Source organism: Natator depressus, chromosome 23, assembly GCF_965152275.1.
Source record: "Natator depressus isolate rNatDep1 chromosome 23, rNatDep2.hap1, whole genome shotgun sequence".
NCBI classification, from domain to species: domain Eukaryota; kingdom Metazoa; phylum Chordata; order Testudines; family Cheloniidae; genus Natator; species Natator depressus.
This window is the reverse complement of record NC_134256.1, coordinates 21,302,222-21,313,941: the sequence shown is the minus strand read 5'-3', so window position 1 is coordinate 21,313,941 and position 11,720 is coordinate 21,302,222. Positions and strand designations below refer to the sequence as shown.

The 11,720-nt window shown below is 69.3% G+C and overlaps 2 protein-coding genes across 2 annotated transcripts; both read right to left on the bottom strand.

The window, feature by feature from the left end:
- Nucleotides 1-899: 899 nt before the first annotated feature.
- On the bottom strand, nt 900-5,509 carry LOC141976452 (E3 SUMO-protein ligase ZBED1-like). Its single transcript, XM_074937443.1, has 6 exons — nt 5,396-5,509; nt 4,551-4,606; nt 4,030-4,292; nt 3,791-3,855; nt 3,279-3,436; nt 900-2,833 (listed from the first exon to the last, which is right to left on the bottom strand). Exons 2-6 carry the CDS (start codon nt 4,597-4,599, stop codon nt 900-902), a joined length of 2,469 nt encoding a protein of 822 aa, XP_074793544.1. The 5' UTR covers nt 4,600-4,606; nt 5,396-5,509.
- Nucleotides 5,510-6,575: 1,066 nt separating this feature from the next.
- Nucleotides 6,576-10,627, bottom strand: EMC10 (ER membrane protein complex subunit 10). Its single transcript, XM_074937442.1, has 7 exons — nt 10,526-10,627; nt 9,358-9,424; nt 9,059-9,171; nt 8,746-8,850; nt 8,254-8,435; nt 7,973-8,066; nt 6,576-6,817 (listed from the first exon to the last, which is right to left on the bottom strand). Exons 1-7 carry the CDS (start codon nt 10,625-10,627, stop codon nt 6,710-6,712), a joined length of 771 nt encoding a protein of 256 aa, XP_074793543.1. The 3' UTR covers nt 6,576-6,709.
- Nucleotides 10,628-11,720: the final 1,093 nt, after the last annotated feature.

Below are 11,720 nucleotides of genomic sequence, written 5' to 3'. Positions count from 1 at the left end.
TCCTCTCTCATCCACACACCCCCCACCACACATGGACTATTCCTCCCTCGCCCACCACTCACTGCACATGGGCCCCTCTCTCACTCCCCCCCAAGCTAATGAACTTGGACGATTCCTCCCTCGCACCCCCTCCCCACTCTTCCAGCACACACCCCAGCACTGGTGGACCATCCCCATCCGAGGCATAGGGGGCTGGCTGTTTGCCACCACAGTGCTTGGCCCATGGGGCAGCCCCCCCCAAGAGTCTTGGAAGCGCTGGATATGACGTTTTTGGTGCCAGGGGGTGACTATGGAGGGGGGTCCTTGCAGTGTGGAGGCACCAAGGGCTCCCACAAGCCCCCACCCCCACCCCCTGGGGCAGGAGACACAGACCCTTAGTCCCTTCCTCCCCAGGCAGGAGGTACAGCCCAGGTTCCCCCCCGAACAGGAGGTACAGGCAGGGGTTCCCCCCCCCCCGCAGGGGAGGAGGTACAGCCCAGGGTGATCACCCCCAGGGCAGAAGGTACAGTCCAACCCCCCCCCCCTGCAGGGCGGAAGGTACAGCCCAGGGTCCTCTCCCCTCCCAGACAGGAGGTACAGCCCAGCGTTCCATTCCTGCCCCCGCTCCCCCCCCAGGGCAGAAGGTACAGCACAGGGTCCCCTCCTCCCCCCCTTGCAGGAGGTACAGCCCAAGGTTCTGTTTATTATAACACCCCCCACCCAGGGCAGAAGGTACAGCCCAGGGTCCCCCCCCCCAGAGCAGGAGGTACAGGCCAGGGTTCCATCCCCTCCCCCCCCAGGGCAGGAGGTACAGGCCAGGGTTCCATCCCCTCCCCCCCCAGGGCAGGAGGTACAGGCCAGGATCCCGTCCCCTCCCCCCCCACAGGGCAGGAGGTCCAGCCGGGCTCCCGGGCCCCAGCTCAGAGCACGGCCCGGTTGCCGTGCAGGAAGACCATCATGTCGACGTGCTCCGGCGCCAGGGCCGCCCGCTTCTTGTAGACGGCCTGGCCGGCCTCCCCGAAGAGCCAGGCGGCAGGGGCGGCCGTGGCGGGCACGCACAGCAGCTGGCGGGCTGCCCGGGCCAGCAGCGGGTACTGGGCGTGGTGCGTCTTCCACCACTGCAGGGGCTCCTGGCCCAGGGAGGAGGCCCCGGCCGTCTGGAAGCTGGCGCTCTCCTGCTCCGCCCGCTGCTGCACCGAGCCCGCCCCCGCCCCACCCCGCCCGCCGCACAGGTCCCCCAGCAGGTACTCGATGGCCGAGTCCTGCCGGGGCTGCTTGGGGGGCGGGGGCGGCGGGGAGGGGCTGGCGCCGGGCGCCTCGGCCAGGCGGGCAGCCTCCAGCGTCAGCAGCCGCAGGGTCTCCGCACGGTCAGGCTGGCTCAGGAAGTCCAGGCTGCGGAAGCGGGGGTCCAGGGCGCAGGCCAGGTTGAGGGCGCGCTCCACCCCGGGCTCGGCGTAGCGCCGGCTCAGCTCCCGGTGGGCCGCCCCCTTGGCCGCCCGCGCCAGCTCCGAGTCCCACTCGCCCGTTGCCAGGTGCTTGTACAGCAGGGAGGTGAGGACGGGCTTGACCAGCGAGAGCCCCGCGAAGGGCTCCTTGGTGAAGGTGGAGGCGGCCACCGCCAGGGGCTTGAGGACGTCGGCCGCGTCCTGGAGCGCGGCCCAGTCCTGGGGGCGCAGGGCCGGCTCCCCCTCGGGCCCCAGCCCGGCCAGCGCCTCGGCCTGCTCCAGCAGCCCCTGCAGCAGCCCGTGGGCGCTCTGCCACTGGGCCCCGTCCCGCAGGAGCCGCTTGAGCTGAGCCCGGAGCAGGGGCTCCTCGGCGCGGCCTGGCCCGGCCAGCGCCCACACCGCCAGGCGCCGGCACCGCTCCAGGGCGCTCCGGATAGGCGGCAGGGCCAGCACGGCCTCCGTGGCACCCTCCAGGGCCTGCCCCACGCAGGGCAGGGCCTGCCAGCCCAGCGCTGCAGCCGCCTGGCGGGCAGCGGGTCCATGGGGCCCCATGGTGTAGGCCCCGCTCTCCCTCACCCCCCACTCCTCCGCCGCCCAGCCCAGCGCCCCTGCCAGGCTCTCGGGGGACGGCTCCTCCGGCACGGGGCAGCTGCACAGCACCCGCGTGCAGGCCTCGAAGGTGTCATCCACGTAGTGCAGGGTGAGGGTGAGGTAGGAGAGGCCAGGGCTGTGGTGCCAGAGGTCCAGGCTGAGGGCGCAGTGGGGCAGCCCCCGCGCCAGCTCCGTCACCTTGGCCTGGCCCTGCAGGTGGCGCTCCCGCAGCAGGGTGTGGGCCAGGAAGGCGGCGGCTGGCGGCTTGTAGCCGGGCTCCAGGGCGTTCAGCATCTGCCCGAAGCCCTCCCCCTCCACCACCTCCAGCGGCATCAGGTCCCAGACCAGGAAGTCGGCCAGCGCCCGGGTGGTCCTGCCCAGGGCGGCGGCGGGGGGTGGCGGCGCCCCCTTAGGGGGGTCCGGCGCCCCCACCAGCTGGTTGTACTCCCGCCGGTGCTTGTAGACCAGGTGCTGGCGCAGGTTGGTGGTGTTGCCGCTGTAGGAGAGCCGCACCCCACACAGCTTGCAGATGATCTTGGTCTTATCCAGGATGCGCCCGTAGGCGTCGCCCTGGAAGCCAAAGAAGGTCCAGTAGCGGCTCTGGGCCCGGCCCAGCCCCACCAGGTTCTGGGTGCCCTCCAGCCGCGGGAAAGCCGGGGCCGGGGGGCCGGGCTTGCGCAAGTGCCCCCGGGAAGAGGCCAGGGTGCCGCAGAGGTAGGGGGGGCCGGCGGGCGCCGGCTCGGGGGGCTTGGCCTGCAGGTCCTGGAACATCTTCAGCAGCAGCTCCTTCTCCCCGAACTCGTACTTGAAATGTGCCCCTGGGGGGAGGGGGAGAGTTAGATTGGGGGCGGGGCAGGCGGCGTGTGACCCTGCCCCCACTGAGATGCGCTCCTGCCCTCTCTGTCCTCAAGGGGGGGGGGGCTGTGTGATTGCACCCCCACACCAAGACCCCCGGCCCCTCTGTCCTCAGGGGGTGGGATTATGGGGGGGGCTCTGTAACTCCGCCCCCATAGAGATGCAGCCTGCCCCCTCCAGCCTCAGGGGTTGGACAGGAGGGCTGTGTGACCCCACCCCTGCAGAGACACGGCCCCACCCTCTCTGTCCTCAGGGGGTGGGGTGCTGGGCAGGCTGCGTCACCCCAGAGAGCTATAAGGGAGGGAGCCACTCTGTCCCCAAGGGATTGGGATGGGGGGTGGAGAAGGCAGCCAGCAGGTGCCCCCCACCCAGAGAACACGCCCCAGCAGAGCCGCGAGCCGCACTTACCCAGCTGGAGCCCCAGGGTGCGGGCGTACTCCTCGCCGATCCAGACGAGCAGCTCGGCGCCAGCGCCAATGGGCTGGCAGGCCCGGTAGTAGATGTGCCCGCGGTACTGAAACACCGTCAGGTTGTGCTCCTCCTCCGTGGAGGCGCAGGCCACGTACCTGTGGGGGGCGGGGAGGAGTCAAGGTCCCCCCACCCGGTAGGGGGGATGGGGGGCTCACAGGGCTGACCCCCCACCCTGGCAGGAAGAGACCCCCCCAGCCCAGAGCAGGGACCCTGGGGCAGTGGAGGGCAGGTAATGGGGGGAACCCCCAGCCCAGAGCAGGGACCCCTGGCAGAGGGGGAGTACTGGGGGGAACCCCCAACCCAGAGCAGGGACCCCTGGGCAGTGTGTGTGTGGGAGGTAATGGGGGGAACCCCCAGAGCAGTGGAGGAAAGAGGGGCACCCAGCAGGGCAGGAGGTGGGGTGTCATTCGGGAGCCAGTGGGGTGGGGAGGGCCCCCCCCAGGCCTCACCTCATCCAACTGGACTTGGAGTCATCGGAGGCATCAATGTAGAAATAGGAGCCGTTTTCCCGTACCTGGGGGGGGGGCAGGGGGTGGGGGTTAGCACTCAGAGAGACTGACCCCCCCACAGCATCCCAAGGGAGACCCCTCCTCCCCTCAGAAAGATCCCCCCCAGCTCCCCTGAGGGATTCCCCCCCACAGCGCCCACCCTTGAAGGACGGGGTGGGGAGCCGCAGGGGGGCACTTACCGCCCAGGAGAAGAGGGTGCACGCCCCGAGCTCCAGCAGCACCTCCCCCTGGTAGGGGCCGAAGATGCAGCCGCGGGGCAGGGCGGGCAGGGCGCTCCACACGCCCAGCCCGCCCTGGGGCCGCTCCTTGACCAGCAGCCCCTGCGGCAGGGAGAGCAGGGCCCGCGAGGGTGCCCGGGCCGGCACGGGTGAGTCGGCGATGAAGGTGGGCGCCCCGTGCTGGGGGCAGGCGTCCCGGAAGTACAGCCGGCAATCCTCACAGACTGGGGGGGGGGGGAAGAGAGTGAGAGGGGACCCCAAAACCCTGCACCCTGACCCCCAGAGACTATGGGGAAAGGGGACCCCAAAACCCTGCACCCAAACATCCCCTGCACCCTGAAGACTGGGGGGGAGAAAGGGGACCCCCAGGCAGCCTGGAACTGAGAGCCAGATCAGGGGTGCGGAGGTCACCCCAGAGCTAGGCATGGGGGGGGAGTGTGGAATGGACATGGGGGGTCTCAGGGGGTGGGGGTCAAACTCACACAGCAGCTCATCCTCCAGCTGGGCGCATGCATCCTCCGACACCTGCATCGCGGGCCTGGGGAAGGGGGCAGAGACTGGCAGCGTGAGGTCAGGGCAGAGGCCGGCAGGCCCCCAAACTGCCCACCCCCCATCTTTGCCCCCACAGTAACTGTCCTTCCCCCCATATTCCCTACCCCAGGGGTTATATCCCTCCCCCCACCAGCCCCTCCCCCCACTAGATTAGTCCTTCCCACTCAATGCCAGCCCTGTCCCCCTCTGGTTTGGCCCCTCCCTCTCACTAACAGCCCCCCACCATACTGGGTTATTCCCCCCACTCCCCTTACCAGCCCCCGCCCCCACTGCAGCCACTGGTTTAGCCCCGCCACCTTGATACCAGCCTGGCCCCCCACAGTGGGTGATTCCCCCCATACCAGCCCCCCACTGGTTTAGCCCCACCCCCTTGGTACCAGCCCCTCCCCCAATACTGGGTTATCCTCTCCTCCCCAAAACCAGCACCCCAACACTGGCGTAGCCCCGCCCCCTTGATACCAGCCCCGCCCCTAATGTCTGTTTAGCCCCGCCCCCTCGACGCCATTCCCCATAGTCTTAGCCCCGCCCCCTTGATTCCAGCCCCGCCCCCTACCATCTCAGTTTAGCCCCGCCCCGTAGACGCCACACCCCGTTTGGCCCCCGCCCCCTTGACGTCAGTCCCATGACGTAGACCCGCCCCTCGATACCGCCCCCAACTGGCTAAGCCCCGCCCCCTCTGTGCCGGCCCCGCCCTCAACCGTGGGTGATTCCCTCCCCCCCTCAAATCTCCCGCCCCCGCGAGCTCCCCCCGGCGCGAGCCCGGCCCCGCCCCCACCTGCTCGGCGCTCGGGCGGCACCGCGACGGGAGGCTCCGGCCCCGGCCCGGCCGCCTCAGCCGCCCATATCGATCGCGAACGTGGGTCCCCGCTGACACCCCGGGCCAGCCAACCAGCGCGCTCCCTGCCGCTCCCCGCTCAGCCAATCAGCGGCCGTCGACGGCTCCCTCCGCCAATGGGAGCGCGCCCCTCGGAAGACGCCAGGTGCTGTGACGCACTGCCAGCCAATGGGAACGCAGGCCTGCGGAGGAGGCGGGGCGAACACCCCTCCCAGCGGCCAATGAGAGCGCAGAGTAGAGCGAGGCAGCGAGGAGTCCGGCAGGAAGGCGGGACGCCGCTAGGGGGCGCGAACGGACAGCGCCAACAGCCAATAGGAGCGCAGGAAATGGGACAGACAACACCAGCTGGAAATTAGAGAGGGGGCGGGACATCGCTTTGTCCCTGACTCAAAAGGCGTGGGGGTAGTATGCCCCAAATAGAACCCAGGTGTCCGAGGTCCACCCCTCAGCACCCCCTTCCCCTCAGAGCAGGGGACAGAACCCAGGAGTCCGGGCTCCCCCCACCCCTACACTAGCCCCACCCCCCAAAGCTGGGGACAGAATGAACCCAGGCGTTGGGGCTCCCCCCGGAGCTGGGGGTGGAACCCAGGCATCCGGGCTCCCCCCCCCCACTCCCCTCCCGGAGCTGGGGGTAGAACCCAGGTGTCTGGGCCCCCCCCCACGCCAGGGGCTGGGGGTTCTAGAGCAGCAGGTTCTAGAGTCCAGGCCCCGGGTTCCGGTTCTGTGTGGTTCCGGTTCCCGTGGCGCCAGATCGGGTCCGGGCTGGACAGCCCCCCTCCCCGTCTGCACGCAGGGGAGCGGCTCGGCATGGGAGAGCCCCCTGGTGGGCACAGCCAGCAGGTGCGTGCCAGGGCAGCCCCCTGGGTCCATGGGACTGGGTGGGCGGAGATACAGCCCTGCCCGGGGGGTCACCCACTCCAGCCCCACAGCACCCATGGGGGGAGGGTTTGGAGCATCCCCTGCACCCACCCCATCACCTTGAGCATCTCAGCCCCTCCCCCCAGCCCAGCCCCCTCCCCAGTCTCACATCGATTCCCAGCTACCCCCCAGCCCAGCTTCCCCCTCCCCCAGCCCCCCACTCACCACAGGAGACAGGAGCACTTCCAGGACAGCCTTTATTTACCGCCATGGGGTCCCAGCCCCACACCTACACCGAGAGCCAGGAGCACGACTAGCTCAGCCCCTCCCCCTGCCTTTTGGGGGTTCAGGCAGCTCCCAGGGGGCCCCCCATGGCCCGCAGCACAAAGGCGACCGTCACCTGCCCCCGCCACCGGCACCACCCCCGTTGCCTCCGCCCTGGCCCCCGGCGTCGGGCGCTCCGGACATCATGAGGAACAGCACCACGGGAATTATGTACATCCACTATGGAGAGAGGGGAGTGGGGGTTAGAGGGGGCCTGGGCAGAGGACCCCCCCCTGCAGGCACCCCCACCCCGTGAGAGTAGCCACACAAAAGCCCACCCAGGACCCACAGGGGGCAGATCCCAAGCTCCCCCTGCCCCGAAGCAAACACCTCCCCCACAGATGATCAGAAAGCCCCAACACCAGCGATTGTCACCACCCTAGTGAGAGGAAGGGGGTCGAGGGAAGGTGGTGGTGGGGGGGGACGTTGTGATCCTCCCAGGGCCAGCAGGGAGTGATGGGGAAGCCAGGGCAGTGACCCACCCCCAAGGCAAGACACCCCGAGGCACAGACTAGCTAGATGGGCTGGGCCCAGGGCAGGCTCCCTGCTGGCTGGGGAGGGGGTTAATCGCAGGTGGGGAGGGGGCAGCGGGGAGGGCGTTTACTTGGCTGCTCAGGGCTGGCTTCCAGGCTCCCGCGGGACTTTCACCGAGCCGCTGGCCAGGAGGAGCACGGCCCCGCCCAAAATTAAATGCCACTGTGGGGGGGAGAGCACATATCAGGGAGCGGCAGTGGGGGGGGGGGGGCACGCTCTGGCAAGAAACTGAGCCCCCCCCCCCCCCCCCCCCCAAAGCCAGGTTTGAGCAGGGGAGGTCCCAGGGCAGGAGAGGTTTGAAGGGGGTTTCTGGACAGCGGTATCTGAACTGGGGGGGCTTCCCAGGGTAATCCTGAAGGGTCCTGGTGCAGTGGTGCATATGGGGGTCCTGGGCGGCATGGTGGGTGGGGGGGCTCTCAATGCAGCACTGGGGGGAGGGGGCGGTCCCAGGCAGTGACGGGGGGAGGGGGCGGTCCCATGGGAGGAGGAGTTTCTCAGGTGTGTGTGTGGTGGGGGCTTGATGCAGCGCTGGAGGGGTAGTGGGTCGGTCTCCCTGCAGTGCTCGGGGGTTGTCTGTTCGGGGGGGGGGGGGGGTCCCAGGCAGTGTGATGGGGGAGGTCCCAGGCAGTGTGATGGGGGAGGTCTCGTTGCAGTGCTGGGACCCCACCTCGATGCAGGAGGGTGTCCTGGTGCAGTGCTCGGGGGACGCTGGGAGGAAGTGTCTCGGCACAGCGCTCGGGGGGGCGGAGTGGGGGGGGTCCCGGCGCAGCAGGTGTGGGGGGCAGGGGTCCCGGCACTCACGTATTTAGCGAAGAAGGATTTCTGCTCCTGCGGGTTCTTGGCTCTTTGCGCCTGCTCCAGCTCCAGGCGCTCGATGAACGCTGCCGTTTCGGGGCTGGTGGGGGTGGAAACGCCCATCAGAAAGACTGTCGTCCCCTCGCCCTCCCGCCTCCCAAGGCCAGACCATCCCACCCCCAACTGCCTGCTCAGACCGGACCAGGACCCCTCCTGGGGCCCCCCCACCTTCCCGGCCCACCGCCCCCTTTTCCCCCAGGAAGGACCCCCTCCCCCCGCCAACTCACACGGCTGCCGGCACCGGCTGCTGCAGCAGCACCGTGGTGTTGAAGGCCTCCAGGTCGACATCTTCCACCTCGGCGCCGTGGCAGGACCCCGGCACGGTGACGATGGAGACGCCGATCACGTTCCCTGCCCCGTCCGTGTGCACCGTCAGCTGGTCCGACAGGTGGGAGTCCACCAGCGAGCACTGGGGGGGTTACGGGGGGTGAGCAGGGCACAGACCTGCCCAGCACCCCCCGCCCTCTTCCTGCCCCCAACCAACAGGCACTTGAGGAGAGGGGGAGCTGGAACAAAGACCTCCACCCACCCCCAACCCAGCAGACACGGGGGGGGGGGGGGCTGGGAACCCCAAAGGGACCAGCCTGCAGGAGACAGAGCCACCTTGGGGAGTTGGACGGTGGCACCGGGGCATGGTCCATGCCGCAAGGTGGGGTGGGGGTGTCACGGCCGGGGAGGGGCACCTCTGCAAGGGCTTGGGGTTGCGGGGGGGCACTCACCGCTCGGACGAAGGAGGTGACGTACCCCGCTCCAGCTTCCTCCACAGCCCCAAGGGGCCGGCGTGGGATCCGCACCCGGTACAGCCCGTTCTGTGCCGCCACATCCTGGGGGGGTAACGGGGGGGACACAGGGATGGGTGAGAACTCCCCCCATGCCTCCTGCACCCTATGGGCTGGGCTGCCAGCAACTCCTCCCACCCCCAACCTCCTCCACCCCAGCAGCTGGGCTGCCTGAACCTCCCCCCAGACCTAACCATATCCCCCCTCCTGCCCCAGGCAGGCTGGGCTGAGAGCTGCCCCCGAGCTCGCTCACCCTGAGCTTGGTGCGCTCCTCCTCGCACAGCTGCTTCTGGCTCAGCGAGAGGCTGGGCTCGGGCGCCGCGCTCCAGAGCAGGGTCCCCCGCTTCCGGAAGTGGATGCTGTCATCTGGGGGTGGGGGGAGGAGCATTAGGACAGGGTAGGGACTCCCCCCCGCCATCGTCTGCCTCTCCCCCACCCACCTTCTCCACCAGAACAGCTCAGGGGCAGGAAACCCCCCACCCCAACTCAACCCTCCCCTTCCAGCCCCACCCACGTGGGAGAGAACCCCCCCCCTCAAAACTACCCACTCACCTGGCTCAAACGAATGCTCCAGCTGCAGAGTGAGGACACAGGCCTCAGAGTCCCGACCCTCACCTGGCTGAGGGCAAGAGGGGACAGAGATCAGCAAACCCACTCCCCTCCCAGAGCTGGGGAGAGAACCCAGGAGTCCTGGCTCCCGGCCCCGCCTGCTCTAGCCACTAGCCCCCACTCCCCTCCCAGAGCCGGGGAGAGAACCCAGGAGTCCTGGCTCCCCCGCAGGGATGGAACCCAGGAGTCCGACCTACTCTCAGTCTCTGGATTCGGAGCCCCAGGGAGGGCGCCTGCCAGGGCCCCAGGCTCAGGGCCGAATGCCAGCGAGGCGTTCGCGACTATTTGTAAGAGGAACAGGAGGACTCGCGGCACCTCTGAGCCCAGCTCGCGGCATGGGGCGCGTCCAGAGCCGGTGCGCTAAGGCAGGGGTTGGCCTCGCGGGTGCCGCAAGTCCCCCTGTTCCTTTTGCGGGACAGAGGCCAACAGGGCTGCTGCTCCGAATATTTATACGGGGCTCATGCATATGCAGAGTATGCAAATTGACAGCCTCTGCGGGACTGGCCAGAAGGCCCCTCCCCCTCTGTGAATGTTAATGACCCGCCTCGGCCGGTGATTTGCTCTCTCAGCCGCGTGGCGACTGACCACCCCGGAGCCGGGCAGCCCTGCGCGGGAAGGTTCGCAGCCTTATGAATATTGATGAGCGAGTCGCAGCGGATGGCGGAGGCCCCGCCCCCGCGCCGCGAGCAAGGGTGGGGGGCACAGTTGAGCCTCATGCATAGTAATATGGAAGTCATGAATATTCATGAGCGTGCCGTGCCTCGTGACAGGCAAGACCCTCCCCTCATGAATATTAACGAGCTGCTGGTTGGCTATAATCCCGCCTCTCCGTGACTAAAAAGGAGGGTCCCCCTCCCGTAGTCACCCAGGAGACCCTTCCCCTCATGAATATTAACCAACCGTGATGAATACTAATGAGCTGGTGCATTACAACATAACCCCGCCTCCTCCGTGAATATTAATGAGCCCTGGCAACTATTATACCCGCCTATCCTCATTAATATTAGTGAGTCAACTCGGCCCCGTGCCCCCCGGCGCGAACATTAACGACCTCCCTCATGAATATTAACGCGCCGCTGCCGCCAGCGCCCCGCCCCGCCCCGCGACTCACCCGCGCGCCCAGGCCCCGGCAGCCCCCGGCCCGGCTGCGCCCGGGGAGCGGCAGCAGCAGCAGCAGCAGCGCCAGGAGCCGGCGCGCGGGCAGGGCTGCCATGGCCGCGCGCTGCGCACGTCACGGGCCCGGCCGCCGCGCGGGGCAGGCCGGGATCGGGGCGGACCATACGCAGCCCCAGCTCCGGCCCCGCCCCCCGCTCGGATCCCGGCCCCGCCTCCTGCTTCAGATCCCGGCCCCGCCTCCTGCTTCAGATCCAGGCCCCGCCCCCCGCTCGGATCCCGGCCCCGCCCCCAGTGCCGGATCCCGGCCCCGCGTCCCGCTCGGATCCAGGCCCCGCCCCCTGCCTCAGATCCAGGCCCCGCCCCCCGCTCGGATCCAGGCCCCGCCCCCTGCCTCAGATCCAGGCCCCGCCCCCAGTGCCGGATCCCGGCCCCGCCCCCTGCCTCGGATCCCGGCCCCGCCCCCAGTGCCGGGTCCCGGACCGGGACAGTCCTGCCCGGTCACTCTAGCCGGGTCCCGTCCAGCCTGTGTCTCGCCCCAGGGTGGTGTCCCCGGGGGCGGGGGGGGGAATGTACAACGAGTGGGAAACTGAGTCACGCCGGGGGGGGGCAGAAATGCCCATGTTCTGCCCCACCTGGCAGTGGGGCACCCGGTGCCCTTTTGGGGGCGGGGAGAAGGAGGGAAGGGAGTTTGGGGGCAGGCGTGTTGGGGGGGGTTACCCTTACCAGCACCGGCCTGACATATTCTCGCCCCCCCACCCCCGCAGGCTCCAGGCTGCTGTAACCGGGACCCCCCGATGCCCGGGCTGCAGCATGGGTCAGCTGCAGCGCTGCCTGGCCCGCGGGGAGTACGGGCAGCTGCAGGAGTGCCCGCTCTTCGAGAGCGACTTCCTCCAGGTGCGGGGGGCACGGCCCCGCCCGCGACCCCTTGGTCCTGCCACCCCCCCGCTCCCATCCCTCAGCCCTGCCTCTGTCTCCTTGACCCTCCCATCCCCCCAGCCCTGTCTCTGTCCCCTTGGCCCTGCCCCCCCCCCCCGCTCCCATCCCTCAGCCCTGCCTCTGTCCCCTTGACCCTCCCATCCCCCCAGCCCTGCCTCTGTCTCCTTGGCCCTGCCCCCCCCTGCTCCCCTCCCCCCAACCCTGCCTCTGTCCCCTTGGCCCTGCCCCCCCCCGCTCCCATCCCCCCAGTCCTG